Here is a 21,196-nt window from a genome sequence, read left to right as displayed (position 1 = left end):
ATCCAAATCATCTTGTTAAACACAGAGATTAATCTGGATTTTTCTAGAGGTCTGATATTTGTGTTTAGATGCACGTCGTTACAACCTCCCGAACGTGCCGCTTGACGTCCGTTCAATCTTCGGCCCACCTTAAACCAGGAGAACTTTTTTCATTAGTGAAATGACACGGTCCAGAACAAGCCCCGTTGCTCCACGCGTCCAAGTGGCTTTGATCTAACTTTGTGAAACTTTGATATGGAGCAGTTTCCTTTTGAACCTCGTTGAAGGAATCTCTGCAGCAGGATATCCTGCCATCTGCTTCGGCAACACAATCGTTCCACGAGTCAGGCATTGGAGGCAGGCCACTCCTCGGAGAGTCACATCAATGGCTTTGGAGGCGCTTTTTTAAAAACCAGCCAAAGAACCCTCTCTTTTCCTCCTTTATGACTTTTTTTTTTATAGTAGCTTCAGTTATCTGCATCAAGTTAAATGGGATAATGAAAACCTTTCCTTGCAGACAATGGAATCCTGCTAAGAGATAATCAAGATACTGTTTCCTCCTGATGAGCCCTAATTTGCGGTGGGGTTTCGGCCGCATGGGAAATGGTGCCGCCGTTAAATCGTGGTCTTCGGGATCCATGGCGGTACGATGGCGGTATTATCCCTCAAAAGACAAATGGGACGGTCATTCCAGGAAACATTTTATGCCGCTTAAGTGGAAACGGCATTTGAAGGAGCAAATTTAATGGAGAATATTTTCCGAAGAAACACTCGGAAATGGAATAGTAACAATGTCCAGTGGGATCGATTAGACCGCTCGTATTCTATCACAGAATTCTGGATTTCTTGCGATTTAGAAGAAAAACGACCACTGGACTGAAATGACTGAAATACAAGCTCATATGCTTTCTAATGAATATTCAGAATCCCTCCATTCTGATTAGAAACATCTATCAAGCTTCTCTACTCCTCACTATTGAGTTTGTAGACCCCTGAACAATGTGTTCTTTTCGAACATCCACATTTGAATTATGCTGTTAAAATGACCTCCATTCTTCTGGCAAGATGCTCCTCTAGATTTTATGGATATTTGTGCTCATTCAGACACAAAGTCAGATATTGGTGTAGGATAAGGAGGCCTGGGGTGCAGTCAGCGTTCATCCTAAAGCTGTTCAATGGGTTGGAGTTCAGAGCTCTGTAGCAGATCTTCCACTCCAAACCCTATGTCATGCAGATCTTCACAGAGCTGGTGTTTTGTGCACAAAAAAAAAAATGCAGGAACAGGTTTGGGTGGAAAATTTTATTCTAATACATCCACAGGCACCTTTTCCTACCTATTGATCATCATGATGGAACAGGTTTGGATCTCATGGTTCCTGGATAATGTATTGCTAATGTATCCAAAGACGTATAAATTGTGTGCCTGCAAAAATCCCAATAGACTTTTGTACTTCGGACGATTGTTTATCGATGATTTAAAAAAACCCACTTCAAACCGAATCTTAAACAAAAGCACCTGCGAACAAAAGACGCATTTCAATTCAAGGCGTGTTTGTCCTTTTGTCCGTTGGCGTATTTTTATTTATATATATATATACGCTTTCCGGAAAATCCTTAAACCGCGTTGGTCGGGAATCCTCGAGGGAATGTTGACGGATGACCGGTCACGCGTATAATCACTTCCTTACACTTTGTGATTTTCCTGTGGATGGGGCAAATTAGCATCTGAAAATGAGCTGAGAAACACTGTAGGCGAGATCCTTGCGTCATCGCTGTCAGTTCACTTACAGTGCCTCATAGCTGTGACACACACACACACACACACACACTCACTCAGCTAGAGCTTCACTGGAAAAGTTTGGGCTTGAGCGTACACACTTTATAAACGAACCGAGAATCGGGTCCAAACTTAACATGGATGCTGATAAGAAAGACACATTTATTGGACTAATTGTGATGTGAACTGATAATCGACACCTAAAAAAGGTATTACAGCCTCAATAAATGTGCAAATGCATCCTGTATGTCCATTTCCCAAAAAAAATTTAAATCCCCAAAAGTATTGGGACACCTAACACACTTCGATAGTTCGGCCTAGTATCTGGTTTTTGCACGATTCTTAACTCTAAGAACTCTTAATACCATGGCACTCGGTACTATCGCATCTTACTTGCGTATCTTTGCGTATTTTTGCACACCTACACCTGTAAGACATACGTTCTACTTGCACACCTCCGTCTTCCATATCTTTATTTAAAAAAAAATTTAAATACCTCATGCAATATTAATATTAAACGGAAATATTCAAAAGATTCATTTAATATATACGCATACACTTTATTATCAAATTTTTTCCCCTTTTTTCTCTTCACTGTTTAATAGCGTTTAATGATATTGATGAAATTCTCCCTTCGCTTGAACTGCGAGACCCAAAGCTGTTCTTAGGTTAACTTTACACTATTGTGGCTGAATGAAATGTCTATATATCAAATCTCTATCAAATCTAGTGTCCACTGGAAGATCTTTCTAGAAGAGCGGGGACTATATAATGTAGGGCAGAGCGAACATTCCACACTGGAGGCTGGAAGAACGAGTGATTTGTCATCCGAGAAAATCCTGCTGCTTGTCAGGATGCTAAAAAAACACTGTATATATTTATTAATGAACTGGTGAAATTCACATAGAACACGAAAGAGGATGTGAGCCATGGCAGAGTGTGTGTGTGTGTGTGTGTGTGTGTGTGTGTGTGTGTGTGTGTGTGTGTGTGTGTGTGAAGCACATGATATTAAGGCAGTCTAATCACCTTCTTATACAACCTTGTCCACTTGCTATTAACCACAACATCAGCAGATGCTGATAAGAAAAAAGGGGATCGTTTTTAATCAGTGCAGCAGTGATAACTAGATGGATGGAGAGAAAGAGGAAGAAAGGATAGACAGGGATGAAAGAACAAACCTTGTGACGTCAGGGAAGCGGATGGGAAAGTAAAGGACCCTGCATTTGGGCCGGATGAGCTGCTCCAGGCCTTTGGGTCGGTGATCAGGCATCGTTTTCATGAAGCTGGAGATGGAGGACAGGAACGATTCCATGTTGAACGCCGAGTTGAACAGGACCACGTCCGCCACCAGGCTGGAGGTAGAGGAGGAAAGAGTCGTCTAAGAAAGCATGGACTGTAAATGCACTCGGTTTTTGGTCTAATCGGACCGAATAAAATCAACACGATGATACATTACAGTATGATACAGTTTATATAAATCTTCACAAAATTTCTAATGAATTCCCAGAAATTCTCATCAATTCCTATAAATTTCCTAAATTTCCATCTTGGAAAATTTCCTAAATTGCCCAGATGAAGTTCTCATGAAAATTTTCTGGAAATTTCTCGAAAATGTTTTTCCTATTTTTCTTCTTCCTGACTCGTGATTATATTTGAGATTAAAAACAAGTTTCAATGTAGAGAATGCTTTTAGCAACATACACGTCCTGTAGAATCGAGTCCATCTGACTGTTAGATTTTTCACTGGAAGCTCTACTTCACACACACACACACACACAATCTGAGGTTGCGGTTTACAGGAAATGCAGCACTTCAAAATAAAAAAGAAAGAAAAATCTATACAAGAACAATGAAGCTAAATTCCGCTGAAGCACATTTCACTCTAGATGAATTACCATGAAAGGATCTGGTTATATCCGTACTGGAAGTCTCTCTCTTGGTTTTTGCGGACGGGGTAAATCAACTGGTTCTCGTGAAAGTACAGGATCTTCTTCAGAGAGCCCAAGTCCGGCCTCAGGGCCACCAGTTCGGCGAGGTTGAGCACCGAGCTCGTTAATAAAATCCTGGAAAAAGGGGAACGTATTAGAAAGTCAGGGTTGCACATGGATAGATTAAATTGTTCTAAAGTCTGAAAACGCTCACGTCCTTGTATTCGACACGCGTCATTTCCGCCTGACGTTTATTTGCTCTCCGGCTCTTTTTCACTTTCTGACGATGTTGAGGAAAAGCAAAGTCGAGTGACTTAAAAACGCATCATCGTTCTCCACACTGCGGCGCGAAAACAACGTCCTCAAATTTATCCGCTTTGGAAACGCGTTTTTAAAATGCTACGTTTACGTTGACTGAAAAGCTGCGTCTCAGCGTGGACAACTTAAAAAAAAAAAGCATTAGCGTTAAACACGGCTTTAGTCGTTGCGACGCCGTTTCAAAGAGGCGGGAAAAGTACCTTAACGGCAGGCGGAAATGGCGGCGGTTAAAGCTCTTACGAACGTGAGCACACGGACGTGAGCGTTTTCAGACGTTTCAATGTGGACGAGCAACATTTGGGAAACGATTGAAAAATGGCCGCAGAGCGTTTTTCCAATTGTATTCGTTTTTTGAATCAATATTTTCAAAAACTAAAATGTTTCAATATAAAGGTTCCTTTTTCCCCTCCGTGCGAATCCTGACCTGGAAATCACTCACATCAAATTCCAGACTTTTTCATACTTTTCCAAAATGCGTAAAAACCCTAGAAAGTATTACAAATATATATATATATATATATATATGAAATATGCTGTTAATATCAAAATGTACTCAATTTCATCCTTGGTTAGAATATAAACCGCTCTAATAGTCACGTGTGAGAGCATAACGTCATTAAAGAAAGCGCTCGTCTCAAAGTGCTGTTAGGTACATTGGATTAATTGGTGACAATCAGTGTTTTGGGACACGAAGAGACGAGAAGAGACGAGAAGAGACGAGACGAGACGAGACGAGACGAGACGAGACGAGACGAGACGAGACGAGACGAGACGAGACGAGACGAGAAGAGAAGAGAAGAGAAGTGGAGAAAAGTGGAGAGAAGAAAAGTGGAGAGAAGAAAAGTGAAGAGGAGAGAAGAAAAGTGAAGAGAAGTGAAGAGAAGTGAAGACAAATGGAGAGAAGTGGAGAGAAGTGAAGAGAAGAAAGGTAAAGAGAAATGGAGAGAAGTGGAGAAAGGTAAAGAGAAGTGAAAAAAAGTGGAGAGGAGAGGAGAGGAGAGGAGAGGAGAGGAGAGGAGAGGAGAGGAGAGGAGAGAAGAGAAGTGGAGAGAAGTGGAGAGAAGAGAAGTGGAGAGAAGAGAAGAGAAGTGGAGAGAAGAAAAGTGAAGAGAAGTGAAGAGAAGTGAAGAAAGGTAAAGAGAAATGGAGAGAAGTGGAGAGAAGTGAAGAGAAGTGAAGAGAAGTGAAGGTTGCTACCCGAAACTGTGTCCCTGTCTGCAGTAAAAGCTTTGGGATAGCTAGAAAGAGGAAAAAGTGTGAGAGAGAGAAAAAAGGAAAGAAAGAAAGAGAGCGAGCTTTGAAGCTGCGTCATTCATCTCCCTAAATGAACCCAACCCCCTATTCGCTGTGCTCCAAGCTCGGCTTCTTTGATGTGGCGAGCCTGCGGCCTCGAGACCACGACGCGCTCTGGGTTTAACTCGTCCTTACGCTGATCTACAAACGCTTTCTCTCGCGCAAATCCTAACCCTCGATCGTTATACCACGAGGCCGCTCTCAAACGTTTTCCTGCAGCCCAACGCACGTCTTTCTGCACTCCAGAATAAAATACGAGGCGAAGACGGAGCCGCGTTTTCAGTTCGTATTCCTGTTGGAAAAGGTCCAGGACACACATTCGACTGTGGTACTAATAAAAACAGGGAAATGCTCTTGCTGACTTTGAACCTGAAACTTCAGTGAAATTCGATGCATCGTTGATGCAATTAGTTTCATATCATATGAGAGTTTTTTGCACCCAAATAGTACCAAGTAAAATAGTACAAAATAAAGTCAAATATGACTCCAGTTAAAAAAACGTCCAAGTGAGTAAAAGAACAAAAGTTTTTGCCTTCAAATGTACTTAAGTATCCAAAGTACTGATTTATTATAACTATAATGTTCCTGTTATCATTTTTATCACTTTTTACTTAATCAGCTCAGTTTAAAGGAAAGACTCGAATGTGACTCAGCACACTGATCTAGTAATAGAATGAAAATAATGACTCAAACACTGATTTCTATTATGTTCTATTTCTTTTCAACTACTTAAAAATAATCGTGTAAATGAGGTCACGTGTGTTGTGTCGAGTTCGAGTCCGGAGTTTCATCATCATTTATTCCTCTCTAAATGTTCTGCTTGATGTTAAACTGATGCTGAACTGTATGTTGGTGATCAGTAGATGCACCGAGCGTCGATCAGAACACGTGTAAAACAGAGCGTGCGCTCGACCCTTACGTTTTTATCCTCGTAAATAGAAAGAAACCAGAAAGCCGCGGAAGTTCACCTGTAAAGAGACAGTAAGCATCTCAAGTTAGCGTCAAGAGGCACAAAATCCATCTCCATCCAATCCAACAGACAAGAATGGCCGAATATTCTATATGGAATACGCTCAATTTTCCGTAATTAAATCATCATGGGAATCGCACTTGCTCCTTGAATCGAGAGAAAAAAAAAAAAAAGGTTATTGTAAGCGGACACTGTGACGAAACCAAAATTAGGCTGGGCGTTTAACATTCCGCAAACGTTTCACACCGCTCCACCCGTGAGTGTGGACTGCTCCGAAGAAATTCTGACTCGAGACAAAAACTAAATCCCACGAGAGAGCGAGAGAAACGCGAACATGCTTTCCCTCCCTCGAATTCCGCCGGCGACTCAACTCCCTGGAATCCCAGGCCTCCGGTCCGATGACCGTACGCCTGCGTCCATAGCCGTGTTGGGACACGCTCGATCGGGTCATGCCAGATCTTTAGGGCGTTTACTGTACATCATTAACACGATTACAGTCCATTCCATACACACATGATCTGTGAGTGCCGGGGGTGTGGCGGGGTCACGGTGCTCCCCTGCAGTCGCTGCTCACTAACAGCCTGCATTGGTAAACTTCTCGGTAAGGATTAGCGGAAAAACATTTTCCGGGACGTTCCGGTGTGCTTCTTGACACCGGCGCGTGTTTCCTTTCACTCCCACTCAAAACACGATCTTTTATAAAGTACTCAAGTTTGGTTTCTCGGTACACAATTCACTGACGCGACATTCGCCAGCGACAAACCTCGCGAGATGATCTGCTATTGGATGTTCTCTTTTGTCACAAGCCCATAAACCGTCGCCCACCATTTGTTTCCGAGCTGCTGACTGAAACCGAGGCAGATGTTTTAGATCCAAAAGGGACCTGTAGGACAGCAGACATGGTGGGTGGCTCTGGTGGAGTGTTTGCTTAGTCATACTCCTAATTGCATAAGAGTAGTTCGAGTGAAAAAGTGCTGTTTCAAGGGGGAAAAAAAATAAAGAAATAAATTAATTAATTAATTAAAGACCTGCTTTGCTCCTGGCTGCAGAAATTTCTCCTACTATATTTAACACGGGGAGCCAACAGTCATCTCGCGATTTATTCACTTTGGCATGTCGCTCAGCCGTGCGCTTTACACAACCAGAATATTGATACGAGACGTAATGTCTAGGGGTGGAACGGTACACGTATCCGTACCGAATCTTTTCGGTATAGGACTTCAGTTTGGTGCACGACCCCAAACCTTTTTACGTGCATAAAGGCACAATCTGAGTTCACTCACAAACGTGTTAAGTGGCAGAATGACAAAGAAATCCTGACAATTCTGCATACTGAGAACGGGAATGAATGAAGGACTGAATGAAGACATTTGTTGTTGAATTAAGCTGAAATAAGCAGAACAGTTAAGAAAAGTTGAAATCAATATTAAATGTAAAACAAACACCCAAATAGAGTCTAAAAAAAAAACTTTTTTCATTAATTGAATTTTCTTTAATCAATTTAATCGATTACTTAATTTCATCAATACAATAAAAAAAAGTGTATTGGATTAATTAGATTTATTCCATTTTCCAAAAGAATATTTAATATAATATTTTAACCAAACATTTTATTTAATTGTTTTAAAAAATTAGTTTAAAAAATGTAAACTGTCGATATTCACAAAATGTTAATAACAACATAACTGCGTTAATGAGGTTATGTTTCACATAACTTCCCCCAAACTGTACTGAAATTGAACCAAACAATGACTTAATTGACGTAATTCAATCAATCAAAAATAAAAAAAAAATAAAAAACACACCTTTGTTTAAGAAGCGCCGTGTTTCCCACGGACCATTATTACTGATGCACCACCTGCTAAACTCTGGATCGCTCTGGACCGGTAACACAGACGACATTGCACAATAAAAAAATGGAGGAATGGACGAGAAGATTCAGACCCAAGAAAAGTTTGGGATCATTTCAAACTGAAACATTAAAGAAAACCCTGTACAGTGCGGTTACTGTTTTTAAAGTAACAATATTGTTTTTTTTTTTAGATACTTTTTAAATGCACTATTTGTATTTACTGTATTTGTATTTATTGATGTAATATGGCTGTTAAATGCACTAAATGGGTCTGGTTTTTGCAAATATTCCCAAATAAAATTTCAGCAATAAAAGTCTTTTTTTTCTATAAAGGAAATATTTCTTGTTCACTTTAAAAACCCCGTCTCATTTTCTCTTTTCGTTTTTCTTAATGTTGCTCTTTAATAAAGAAAAAGTACCGATTACGCGATTACTAAAAGAATCAATAGCAGCAGCCCTTCTTGAAACCAGGTTCTTTGTGAATCGTTACACCGCTAATATTTCCTCGAACACACTCGCAATGTCGAGTCTCTCGACAGTAATGATCCTTTTCCCTTCTCCAGTATTAGACAAATTGACACAATGTTCTGAGGTTTTTCCAGAGAAGGAGGAAAAGGTCTCGCCAATGTTCAGATTATAGTAAATGCCTCCACAACCTTTTAGTGTCTCTGCAACAGATGAGAATCTCCGAAAGCTGAATCAGATTCAGTTCTTGGAAACTCGCTTGTCTACGCCGTTCTCTCGTTTTCCACGCCGTCTACTACCACAGCTTTTCAGGAAGATCACGGCTCGGAAAAAAGTTTGTCTTTATCGTGAACTGTTCGGTGGATAACGTGATAACCGAGGACCCGCTGGTAATCAGCGATCGCAACTGCCCCGAAGGCATTGATCCTTTCCAAATCATCCAGATGTTTGAGCAAAATCAAATGTCGAATCGTGGTAAAGTGCTTTCACTTGGCCATACAGATCAGACAAACATTTATAGTCTGTGTGTGTGTGTGTGTGTGTGTGTGTGTGTATGGTACTGTGAACAATGCAGACACTCCGCCCTGGAAAACGTGGTCAATAACTCGTTTGTTCAACTTCACAATTACCCAAAGAGTTAAACGCACGTTTTGGAGACCCGGGACGACGCTCTGAAACGACTGCGGGTCATGTGGTGGTGCTTCTTATTTGACTAAAACCAAAATAGACAGCGGATTTCCCCCTTGACACAACATGATCCTCTGAGTCGTTCCTGAAAATCTTTAGCATGATTCAAAACTCCGGAATGGATCCAACATGGCGTTCACGTAAGGAATTTTGGGCTGTTTTTAAAACGAGTTCCTTAATACGGTTCATGGGAAAACCTGGTTCTGATCGTTTAGTTTAGTCGAATGGGTGGAAATATGATTCTGCCGTTGACAACGCTTGGATTGTGTGTGTTTCGGCTTTAAGAATTTCTCTTAAAATAAAGAAAATCCTCACAATCCTGTATATTGAAAGAGGAATTGAATGAATGATAGAAGGAATGAAGACATTTGTTCATGACCAATATTAATTAATTATTTTATATAAATATTAAATGTAACACACACACTCCAAATGGGGTCTAACAAATATGAACTAATGCTTTTATGTAAATTATTAATGCAAATGTAATTCTGTAAAAAAAAAAAAAAAAAAAAAAAATGTTCTTGACTTCACGTGAACGGATCGCTGCGTTGTCCCTATTCAGGTTCAGGAATCTCTACTAAACCACCATGAGGTGGAACTCGTGTGTCACACACTCACGCCTGGTTTTTATCTATAACGAGCCTCATTACGCTATTACAATCCACCAGGTAGTCGGAGACATTCAGGCGTTCTGCTGAGATGATTCTGATCTAAAATCTCGCTCAGGTAGAAAGAGAGATTTCCATTATAAGCTTTTTTTTTTTTTTTTTATCATGCTCGTTTCCGGACACGTTTCCCCCGGCTTCTCGAATGACAGGGTGTGAATCACAGCAGCAACACAAAATAACTACCAGAAATATGACCAATACTGAGAACATGACCCTGATGCTGCAGGTGGAGAGCACACGCCCACGCACACGCAGCGAGTCCTGAGAAACGTTACCCTGCACCTCAGCTAATCTGCTACTGGTCTGAGTGGCAGTGATCAGCCACAGTCATGTCCACAGTGAGGGGTCAACGGTTCAAAGGCTGGTTCGAGGATGAAAACGGACCCCGGATTCATTGAGATTACGACTTTAAGACCCCCTTTAAGTAATTAAATAATTAAAACATAAAAAATAAAAAAAAAGTGTTTAAAATGAAATTTAAAAAAAAAAATTCAAATTATTTTGTTTGCTATTGATAATAAGTTTTGTTTTTTACAAGATTTTGTACACAAAAAATGAAATTACTATAAAAAAAATTTCCTTGTATTAATATTTGTATTTTTACATAATTCATTATTTTTATTTATTTTACAAGTGTATATATATATTTTTTATCTACATTTATAAATGTTGTTTTATTTAAAACAATTTAATTAAATTAATACTATTAGAAGTGTATACAAATATTTTTTATAGTTTGTTATTTTAATAATGTTAAATGCAAATTTTTTTTTAAATAATAATATTTATTCCTGTAAATAATTTGAACATGGTATAACCATGTTGTTAGTATGATGATTGTGTGATTGTGTCCTGTATGCCCTGTTTGGATGACTGACACACACACACACACACACACACACACACACACACACACACACACTCACCTGTACGCCTGGCTGCTCTGGATCGCCTGCATGAAATGCAGAGCAGCCGTTCTGGCCCTCCAGTGCCATTTCTTCGCAGGTAGCGTGTACAGCACACAGTCATCTACGGCCTCAACAAGAAGGTCCATCAGCTGCTTGTGAGAGCCGCCATAGAACGCCTCGACCAGCAGCACACTCATGGATGAAGCCAACAGCACGATGGAATTCGACCTGGAACGACCAATAATACGTCAACCTTAAAACACTTTTATATGTAGGACACCTGACTTCTGCGGTTCCTTCCCACAAACTTAAATTGAGCTAGAACGCATTAACCTGTTCCAGCATGACGATGCCCATGTGCACACAACCAGCTCCATGCTTTCCAGGGAAAGGAAGGAGTGGACTGCTGTAGAGCTCCAACCCTATTGAACACCTTGGGGGTGAAACTTAAAGGCGCCCCAGGCCTCCTCACCTACATCAGTACCTGACTTTAATAAGGCTCTTGAGCACCAATATCCACAGTGGAGGTTATTATGATGGATATTTAATAAGTCAATTTGGAATAGGATGTACAAGAAAAAAGTTCAGATGTACAAAAAGCTGTCCATATTGAACTATGCAGCATCAATACAGCAGATATACCTGAAGGGGGGGGGGGGCCTATTGAAACCCAAGCGAATAATTTTTATTATTTGATATTAATGGAAATACCACGATGAGTAATGAGACGTGACGAATAAGGTGAAGTGACGAGACGAGACGAGGGAATAATAAGTGGGATGTCATTAAAGGCTGTATATATATCGAATAGAGAAGAAAAAGAAAAATAATTCGCCTACGTGCAGGACTTTCCCGGCGATGGAGAAGCTCACAGTTGCTGTGTGTGAAATGAAGGGTTAAGTCATAAGTGGAAAGCAGAATGAGGTGTACAGTAAAAACATATCAACAGCTGGAAATGAAATGCTGACTTGGTGATATTTATCAGACAAACAGGCCTGTAGACTCTGCATCATGGAAAAGACATTTCTAAGTGGTTAGATGTCGATTATGCAGTCACTCGGCGGTATTATGGAAAAAACTGTCCGGGATTTGTTTGTGTAAACGCGATAAAATTTATAAATATATATAAACCTTTGTGCATGTATTTAAATATATAACGTGTATATATAAGTGGCTGGAGATTCATTTGTATTAACTCAATGATCACATTATTATATTATATACACTCATTCATATATATATATATATATATATATATATATATATATAAACTATGATTCAGTTTTGCTTAAATAATTTCAAATTTAAATTATTTAAATTCTAAAAACATTTAAATTTAATTCCACTTTGTTTGTTTGTTTGTCTTGTTTCGAAAGAAAAAAAAACGATCGCGATCTACAAAAAAAAACAAACACCAAAAACAATTTAAAAAAAGCCGTTCACAAAACACTTACACTTCTTGGACTGCTACAGCAACACCTTAAAAAAAAAAAAAAAAAGATGGCCGAAAAGATACAGGGGGAAAAAGTGGAAAAATATATATATTGTTTTTAAATGGGGGTTCTCCATATTCGCTGAGAGTGGGCTTTTCCCCCAACTTACACTACTGTACTTACCTTTCTCTCTCTCGAGCCCTCCATCTTACACAGGTAGGACCGAGTGAACATTTAGACCTCAAAATGGAGAGAGGAAAGTGAGGAGTTAACGTCAGAGATCGTACCCACACGCGCTGATGCGAGAGGGAAACCCCGCGGCACCAGATCTCAAGCGATCTGAAGCAGCAGCATCATCTCACCGTGGGTGCTGAATCATTTCTGAACTTCTCTGTAACGAATGCCTCAGCACAACCGCTTGAAAAAAGAAGACTCAAAAAGTTCGAGGGAGTGAGAGAGATGAAAACCTGAGAGTTTAGATGGCACTGATATACAAACAGTCACTGCTATAGTTTTTACATGTTCACTATACATCAGCTACTGTATGTGTATATTGAATATGGTACTGTATTTTAGAGTGAGTTACATGGAAACTTGTCATTTTGCGATTTTCATTGCAAAAATAAAGGCCTCAGAAGCAGTCTACTCAATCTCCATTTCATTCAGAGCTCCAGAACATCATGAATAAACTGTACACACCTGAGCATATGAGCTTTTAGAACATCCCATCCATTTAGTCCAAATTTGCTGTTATAATAACAGCCTCCACTCTTTTGGGAAGTTTAGATCTTGGAGTGTGCAGATTTGTGCAGAGAAATTTATCTAAAAGAATTGAGCTCAATTGAAGAAGCGTTTCCACTCCAACCCATGTAGAGCATATCTTCATGGAGCTAGAACAGGTTTGGGTCTCCGAACTCAAGTGAAGGAAAGACATTTCATTCTCCTACATCAGAAGTCTTCTTACACAGTCATGTGCCTCTAACTTTGTGCTAACTGGCGAAGAAGCACAGAGCTGAAACGGTCAGGTGTCCGAATACTTTTGCCGTACGGTATAACGTGACCTCGGTTCAGCCGATTTGTTAAAATCAGATTGTATGATCTCAATATCTAGTAGAACATCTTCCAAAGAGTCTCAATGTGGAATGCTCAGGTGTCCTCAAACCTGCTGCCCTCCTTCATGTCTCAAAGTTCTCGTTCATTAAAGATACTCACTAATGTAAGATGAGACTACATCTCGTTCCAAAAACGAGAGAATTACGAGGTGGTATTAAAAGGTTTCAAGATTAATAGTGTATCTGGTGCTGTTCTGTCTACGCGCGGTCCCGCGTCTGCGATTTCATCACGGAGCGCAAGTTAAAACAAACAACAAACGTGAAATTCTGCGTGGACGATTCTGCCAAAGAGACGTTTGAAATACGGCAGACATGCTTTAAGAGCATCACTGGAAGACAATAAGAGAGCAGGAAGACCTTGAACGAGCTCAACCCCTGAAAATGTCGAAACCATTCAGCAACTCGTGCGTGATGATCGTCGGAGAACGATCCACAAGTCTTATTTCTGTACCCACCCTGCTCGCCAGATGTGCGGACTCCGCCCTCTTCCCGAGGGTGAAGATGCAGCTCAAAGCTTGCCGGTTTAAAAGAAATCCGGCACAGGTGTTTGACACGCTTTGCACGTATTGCTGTGCAAGGGGACTATTTTGAAGGTGATCGTGCGGGAACATTGATAAATAAAGTACTTCCTTGCAAACAGAGCGAGTCTCCAAACGTTCTATATCACCAAGATACGATTTGGACAGTTGCAGCCTTAACGTTGGAAAAACTCCAAAAACACGTCTGGCAGAGGGGGGAAAAAGGGAACAGTGGAACATCACGTGATCTGTACTGATCGTCCCTGATTAAACCTTAAAGCAGGATCGAGTGTGTCGGTGCTCTATAAGCGGTACGGCGAGCGAGGCACTGCCCAGCGACAAGCATTTCAGAATTAAAAAAAATAAAAAGATGCAATGGAGCATGCCAGCTAGCACTCGACACCTCATTTTAACAGCCTCCAGCCATCCGTAGAAGCCTGTGTGTGTGTGTGTGTGTGTGTGTGTGTGTGTGTGTGTGTGTGTGTGTGTCTCATCATCACAATGGAGTGTGATAAGGAGGAGGCCAAAAATGATATGGTCTTTCTGGAGGAGTAATCCAGCTTGAACGATAGATCTGATTAAACACACCCCCGCCGTCAAGTCGAGCTGAGACTCATAACGCAAAATTACACTTGAAGAGTAAGGAGAAGGAGAACACACACACACACACACACACACACACACACACACACACACACACACACACACACACAAACACACACGCGCGCGCCTACAGCACCGTGTGTGCTGAATAATGCGTTTTCCAGCAGAATATTAAACACTAATAATACAAAAAGCAACACAAAAAGAAATCTTGTTGTATTCTCGATTCTGATTGGTCACATGGTGATGAATTTTACATTAGTGAAATTGCTCCAGTAAAAATTTCCAAAAACAAATTTTACTTGATTATATAAACACGTAGTCAGAGTTATGATGTTCTGACATTTTTAGGCCAAGACTCTACTTATGATGGAGATCTGTTCTGATGACCCCATCGTAACTTGAAAATATCCGATGTCGGGGGACTACCTGTATATATTATATATACCTGTATCATCATCTTTCGGCTTCTCTCATTAGGGGGCGCCACAGCGGATCATCCGTCTCCATACCCCCCTGTCCTCTACATCTGCCTCCTTCACACCAACTACCTGCATGTCTTCCTTCACCCCATCCATAAACCTCCTCCTTGGTCTTCCTCTTTTTCTCCTTCCTGGTGTCTCCACCCTCAGCATTCTCCTACTGACATACCCCATGTCCCTCCTCTGCACATGTCCAAACCATCTCAATCACACCTCATCTCCAAATCGTCCTACATGCGCCGTCCCTCTAATAAACTCATTGCTAATCCTGTCCATGGTCGTCACTCCCAATGAACATCTCAACATCTTCAGCTCTGCTACCTCCAGCTCCAGTATACTACCTGTATATATTATATATATATATTAGGGGTTTAACAAAAATTTTCGGTGAAAGGCTCCAAGTGCATTTTTTTATTATTATAAAACTTACCAGGGGTATAAAAAAAAATGAGTTAAAATGGTAAAGTTATTGAAGTATAAATGTTGATGTGGATCTAAAAATCAATAAAATAATCAACATTAGGTTGGTTACAAAGGCAGCACATCGGGTCGGGTAAACACACTGTAAAATGTTCAGGATCATGAACCCTTGCTTTCCTTCTCCACACTCTTCTATTGCAATAATTCTAGTACAAATAGATCTTAGTTTCATCAATAAATCTTGTTCCAAAACTGGGAGGACTTACAGAGGATTCTAGACTTAAAGGGATTTCATGCAACAAGGCAACCCAACCTACAATCATCACCAGACCTCCGCAATCTGTCAGGAGGAAACAGGTCACACCAGGCCAACTGCTTAGCAATCAAGCCTCATTATTTTATACCTGAGAAAAAAAGGACTGTAATAATAATAATCAAAAAATAAAAAAAAGTCTTATAGATAAATACTTATAAAATATAAGTTTTGGCAAAAAGGACCTGAAGAACATCAGTGTGTCAAATGAAAAGCGCTGCTTTATGAAATTCGGAGTCGTGTTTTGAGTGACCTTTGCATCATGATGTAAAACCGAGACCCTGTGACGTCAGTAATTTCAGCTATTACTTCGCCTGTACAAGTGAAACCCGGTACTCGCACACTTTTGACCCTGAAAAAAAGAAAAGCCTGCACGGGGAAAACACGGGTTCGCGCATTTACTCAGAACTGTAGCAGAGAATTTGCAAGGGGCGACTTTGTGGATCTTTGCTCCCCGGTCTAGATTCACCAAAAACTGGTGTTTCTGTACACTCTCGTGCTCGTGCTCGATACCAGACTTTGGTGTAAGCAGGATAAAAAATAGGTCAAGAAAAACTTTGCTGCGGTGACGTAATGTATTGAATGCCTTTATTGAATGCCGCTAAGACGTCGCGTCTTCAACCGCAAGCCATGATGAGTGGCATCTCAATCAGCTAGAACAGTGCCGTAAGCCTCGTTTGTTACAGAGAAAAAAAAGTGTTCCATTTGTTCCTGAAACCTTCTCATTCAGAGCGACGTTGACATTTCAGTCGGAGTTCAACAGGCAAACCGAGGGCGATTGGCGCGTTTACAAAAACGCTTGATCTCACGTTATAAAAAGCACGGAGAAGCTCATCTTTTCAGTGGATTAAGCGCTCCAAACGGAGCTGTGGGGATGAAGATGAGTCAGGCTGTAATTACGTGCCGACATGTACAACGTTAATCAGTACGCGCTCGCAAAGGTTATCCGATTTGGATTTCATGAGCAAAAGTTTGTGGACACCTGAGCTTAAGATGTGCTTTTGAACATCCGGGTTCCATTCGGAGTTCCTCGATCGCTCTTATAATAACCTGCACTCTTGTGAAATCTGAGAGCATGGAAAATTCCACCAATAACAGGCCTCCCATTCCAAACTCATATCTTCTGGCTTTGTGCTCAGGGGCATTGTCATGCTGGAAAAAAGTTTGGGTCACATAGTGTAATGCACATGTGGCTGGAAAAGTCTGGTGTCTGAATACTTTTGTCCTAAAAGTGTGTATTTTAAAGGAGCGTGATAATCCATCCCAGCACGTGTTATCAAACCGAATTCACTCAAACCGGCATTAACACTGACTGGAGCGCCCGCTCGCCTCGATTAGAGGAATCGCTCGAGACGTGCATCAGGCCATCAAGCGTCTGCACTGCAGCTTTTGTTGTCAGGCTTTGTTCATTTGCTGTTTAGTGTAAATGTCACAGGAAACAGAGTGAGCTCGTCTGTGACCTTCACAACAGCCTGCTGAAAATATGACACGTCGCATCGCCACAGCAGAGGCGGCAATCCACCAAAATTAAACCTGCTCGTCTATAAACATGTCGAACATCTTACACGATCCGCCGTCAGCGAGCTATTAATAGCAAGTGAAGACTTACGGCGAGGCTTCAGAAAACCAGACACATGCCGAAAGCCCTTTTCATCTCTCTATAAACAAAAGCGGTGATATACAGTACATGTTTCTGAGCGTATAAATTAATTTATTTAATAGTAGTTAATTAAACCCCTGTTTATTTATGGGGTTTTGAGAGACATTTGAGAGTTTCTACGCGACAAACTTGGCGATGTAACGGAGTAAAGATTTACATGGAATAAATTTATCAACATATCCAACTTTATTATAATTTTTAAAAAAAATCCTCCCTGAGCAACAAAAACAGCTTTACACACACTCTGTCCATCCCAGAGCAGTGCAGCAGGATTCAGGTGTGGTGACTGGGCAGGTCGTTCCATGATGGAGATCACTCCAGACGTCCGTTTGCTCTATAAATCGTCTCATCGCATCCAAAGTGTGGAATGGGATCCATGTTGGTTCAGGATTCCTCTCATTTTCCGGAACCTTCCCTGCTCCAAAAACAACCCCAAACCATTAAACTTCTACCTTCATGTGTGATTGTGGAGGGTGAGGGAGTCTGATCACATCTCTCCTGTTCTCCATCTCACACGAGTTCTTCTGTTAGAGACACAAATGTCAGGTGGAATTCACAGAAACCTGAACTTCTCATTTTCAGACGTTCTAAACAACCGTTTCCATGTTTTGTGGAAAGACTAACTTTTCGCCAAAAGTATTGAGACACTGTTTTTTCCAGCCGTATGTGGTTCTTCTTCAGACTGTCGCAACAAAGTTGAAGAAACACAACTGTATAATGCGGCATGAACTGATCTCAGGAGACCCGACCCTGCTCCAGCTCCGGATATGCTTTTTATGGGTTGTGGCGTGGAACATCTCCTGCTCTAGAGCCCAGATCTTGACCCTACTGGGATGTAATGTGAAGGCTGAGGAACATCTTCCCAAAAGAGTGGAGGTGTTTGTAGCAGGAATTGTGGAACGGGATTGTGGGTGGTGATTAAGACCATAATCTGTAATATTGCAAATTTATAACAGATTTAAACAATATTGTCACTTCAAAATAATTGTATTGAACTTTCAGAGAAATGGTAAACACATTGTTCTGTCCTCCGTCTCTAATCCTGAGGTTATTACATTTCATTTCCACGCCTGGATTCGACACTGAATTTCCGGAGCGTGCCAAGTCTATAACTGTTCAATTCTTTTTTTTTTTCCTTCCAACTTCAGGAAATTCAAAAGTGACATCAACGATCACTTTATGAGTCATAACGAGAAACACGTACACGTTCGTGCCCACTTTCAATTTGCATAATGCAAAACACCGTGCTCATTTCCATAAAGTATACAACACGATAACATCCAAAGATTGCTTTCAAATCAGGTGTTGAAGCTCTGGGTTGTTGAAGCTTACAGTCTGAAGACTCTTCAGACGTTTCAGGTGATTTCTGACTGAGCACCGAGGGTTTCTCGTAACTTCAATTTCAACGTATACAATTGTATAAGACGTCTTCCGCAAACACGAACCATACGCACAATCATTTCCTAATGTACCGTTATACGCTCCTCTCGTATGGGAAGATGTTCCACCAGATTTTGGAGGGTGTTAGTAAAGCCAGGTACTGAAAAGGTGAGGTGAGAAAACCTGGGGTCTGCATTTCCATTCATCTCAATATGGCTGAAGATGTGCATCGCATTCCTAATTTACTTAAAATAAACGCCACTCTTCTGGGAAGATGTTCCACCAGATTTTGTGGAGATTCATGCTCACTCAGATACATAAGCGTTCTGATGGAGGTCAGGTGAGGAGACCTGGGGTGCAGTCAGAGCTCCAAATCATCTCAGAAGGGTTAAAAGCTCTATCACAGAAGATCTTTCACTCCAACCCATGGAAAGTATATCTTTATGAAGCTGGATATGTGCACAAACAGCTGGAACAGGTATGGGAAAGAGAAAATGACATTTACCTGCACAGGTAAAGTCAAGGTGTAGGCTTCAACATAACATTATTGTCCTACTGGTGCTTATTTATAAAAGGTACTGTATGGGCTGTCCTGAAGTCACTATATGTGCACTTCTTTATAGTGCACATGGATTTGGAACACAGCCACACTTTGACGTTACTCACGGAATTGGCTAATCTTCAATGCTAGGACTCTTCACTACACCATGTTTCTCACACTAATGTTCACAAACACGAGACAATTCAGGTATTAAAGATGTCTAGGATCTGCGCGGACCGAAATAAATATATAAATATATAAATAAAGCGGTAAATAAATGGAAAAATGTCGCGCGCTAGCTACACACCGCTATGCGTTTGTATTTACCTCCTCTCCACAAGTCCCGTCGTCCTCTGGCGTGCGCGCGCGTGTGCTTGAGCGTGCTCACGTATGGCGTGCGCGTTGACGTCGCTCGTCGGTGGGTGGGGGGGGGGGGTAATCACGTGGCCATTTTCCTGCTCACAAACAGCTGTATAACAGAATCTTTTGTTATTATTTTTTTTTATTTTTTTTATTTATTTTTTTTAGAATATGAAGTCACATTCTTGAGGGAAAAACATTCATTTATTCTCCTTAAGAATGTGTTTATTTTGTATTATATATATTTATATAAAAAATATATATAATTTATATATTTATATATAAAAAACTAAAGTTAGTGAAAAGAGGTGTACTCACATATCTTCTCAAGGGACAATACTATATTCAATGTGCAGCTTGTATTACAGTACAGCCATTAATGTCTAAATAACTGCCACCAAAAGTAAGTACACCCTCAGTGAACATGTCAAAACTGTGTCGAAAGTGTGAATATTTTGTGTGAGCACCATCGTTATCCAGCACTGCTTTAATCCTCCTGAGTATGAACTTCACCAGAGCTGCACAGGTTGTTGCTGGGATCCTCTTCCACTCCTCCATAATGACATCACGGAGCTGCTAGATGTTAGACACCACCTTCTGCCTGAGGTTACTCAGAGGTGTTCAATAGGGTTCAGGTCTGGAGGCGTACTTGGCCACTCCATCACCTTCACCTTCAGTAAGGCAGTTGTCATCTTCGTGGTGTATTTGGGGTCGTTATTATGTTGGAAAACTGCCGTTCGGCCCAGTTTCTGAAGGGAGGGCATCATGTTCTGCTTCAGAATGCCACAGTACATCAATGAATGGCAGCATATTATTTTATTTATGCATATTAACTACTCTAAAATATATAAAATTGTAATTTATATATGGGTTTTGTCCTTTTTAAACATGACAAAATTGTAAGTACGTGAATGTAAAATTTATCAACAACTCAAATGATTTAGACCTATCAAAAATATATTTATATATCAAGACTTGTCAAGACTGAATCTAAAACTAATAATTAATATTTTATTAATATAATTATAATAAGTATATATATATATATATATATATATATATATATATATATATATATATATATATATATATATATATATATATAAAAATAAAACTGTGTAACCTCAGCTACATTTTACAATCCATGTAAAAATCTAAAAATGCTGTTAAATATGTATTTAAATTTTACAATTAGTCAAACGAGGTGAACTAGAATTCATATGTTTAAGATGTTAAAAAAACACATACCAAGCTTATGCTCAGGTGTCCACAAACCTACAAAGTCTTACTGTGTATGTTACATGCGAATAATGATCACGTCTAAGACATTGTACATCCTTGACGTACCGAAAGATTTCCGTATTGGTCTGTTCTTCATGATGATTCGACAATTATAACTTGCTGTTCTTCCTTTTTAATTGAGAACATTTTTATGTTAATTTGGCCAAAAACACACACACACACACACACACACACACACACACACACACACACACACACATATATATATATATATATAAACCAAT

At 40.3% G+C, this 21,196-nt stretch overlaps 1 protein-coding gene across 3 annotated transcripts in view; it reads right to left on the bottom strand.

Moving 5' to 3' along the window:
* The window catches only part of gtdc1 (glycosyltransferase-like domain containing 1), a 44,438-nt gene extending 24,727 nt beyond the window's left edge, over nt 1-19,711 (bottom strand). Inside the window, exons 1-4 of one of the 3 annotated variants that reach the window (XM_083537386.1) lie at nt 19,638-19,711; nt 10,867-11,076; nt 3,652-3,819; nt 2,935-3,108 (exon numbers count right to left, since the gene is read on the bottom strand). In XM_083537386.1, the coding sequence (XP_083393512.1) occupies nt 2,935-3,108; nt 3,652-3,819; nt 10,867-11,045 (521 nt within the window). In that variant the 5' untranslated portion in view covers nt 11,046-11,076; nt 19,638-19,711. The other 2 variants (XM_083537387.1, XM_083537388.1) reach the window with 2 other exon arrangements.
* Nucleotides 19,712-21,196: the final 1,485 nt, after the last annotated feature.

Source organism: Silurus aristotelis (genome assembly GCF_946808225.1).
Source record: "Silurus aristotelis genome assembly, chromosome: 3".
Taxonomy (NCBI): domain Eukaryota; kingdom Metazoa; phylum Chordata; class Actinopteri; order Siluriformes; family Siluridae; genus Silurus; species Silurus aristotelis.
Note: the sequence above shows the minus strand (reverse complement) of the source record. Positions and strands in the feature narration are given on the sequence as shown.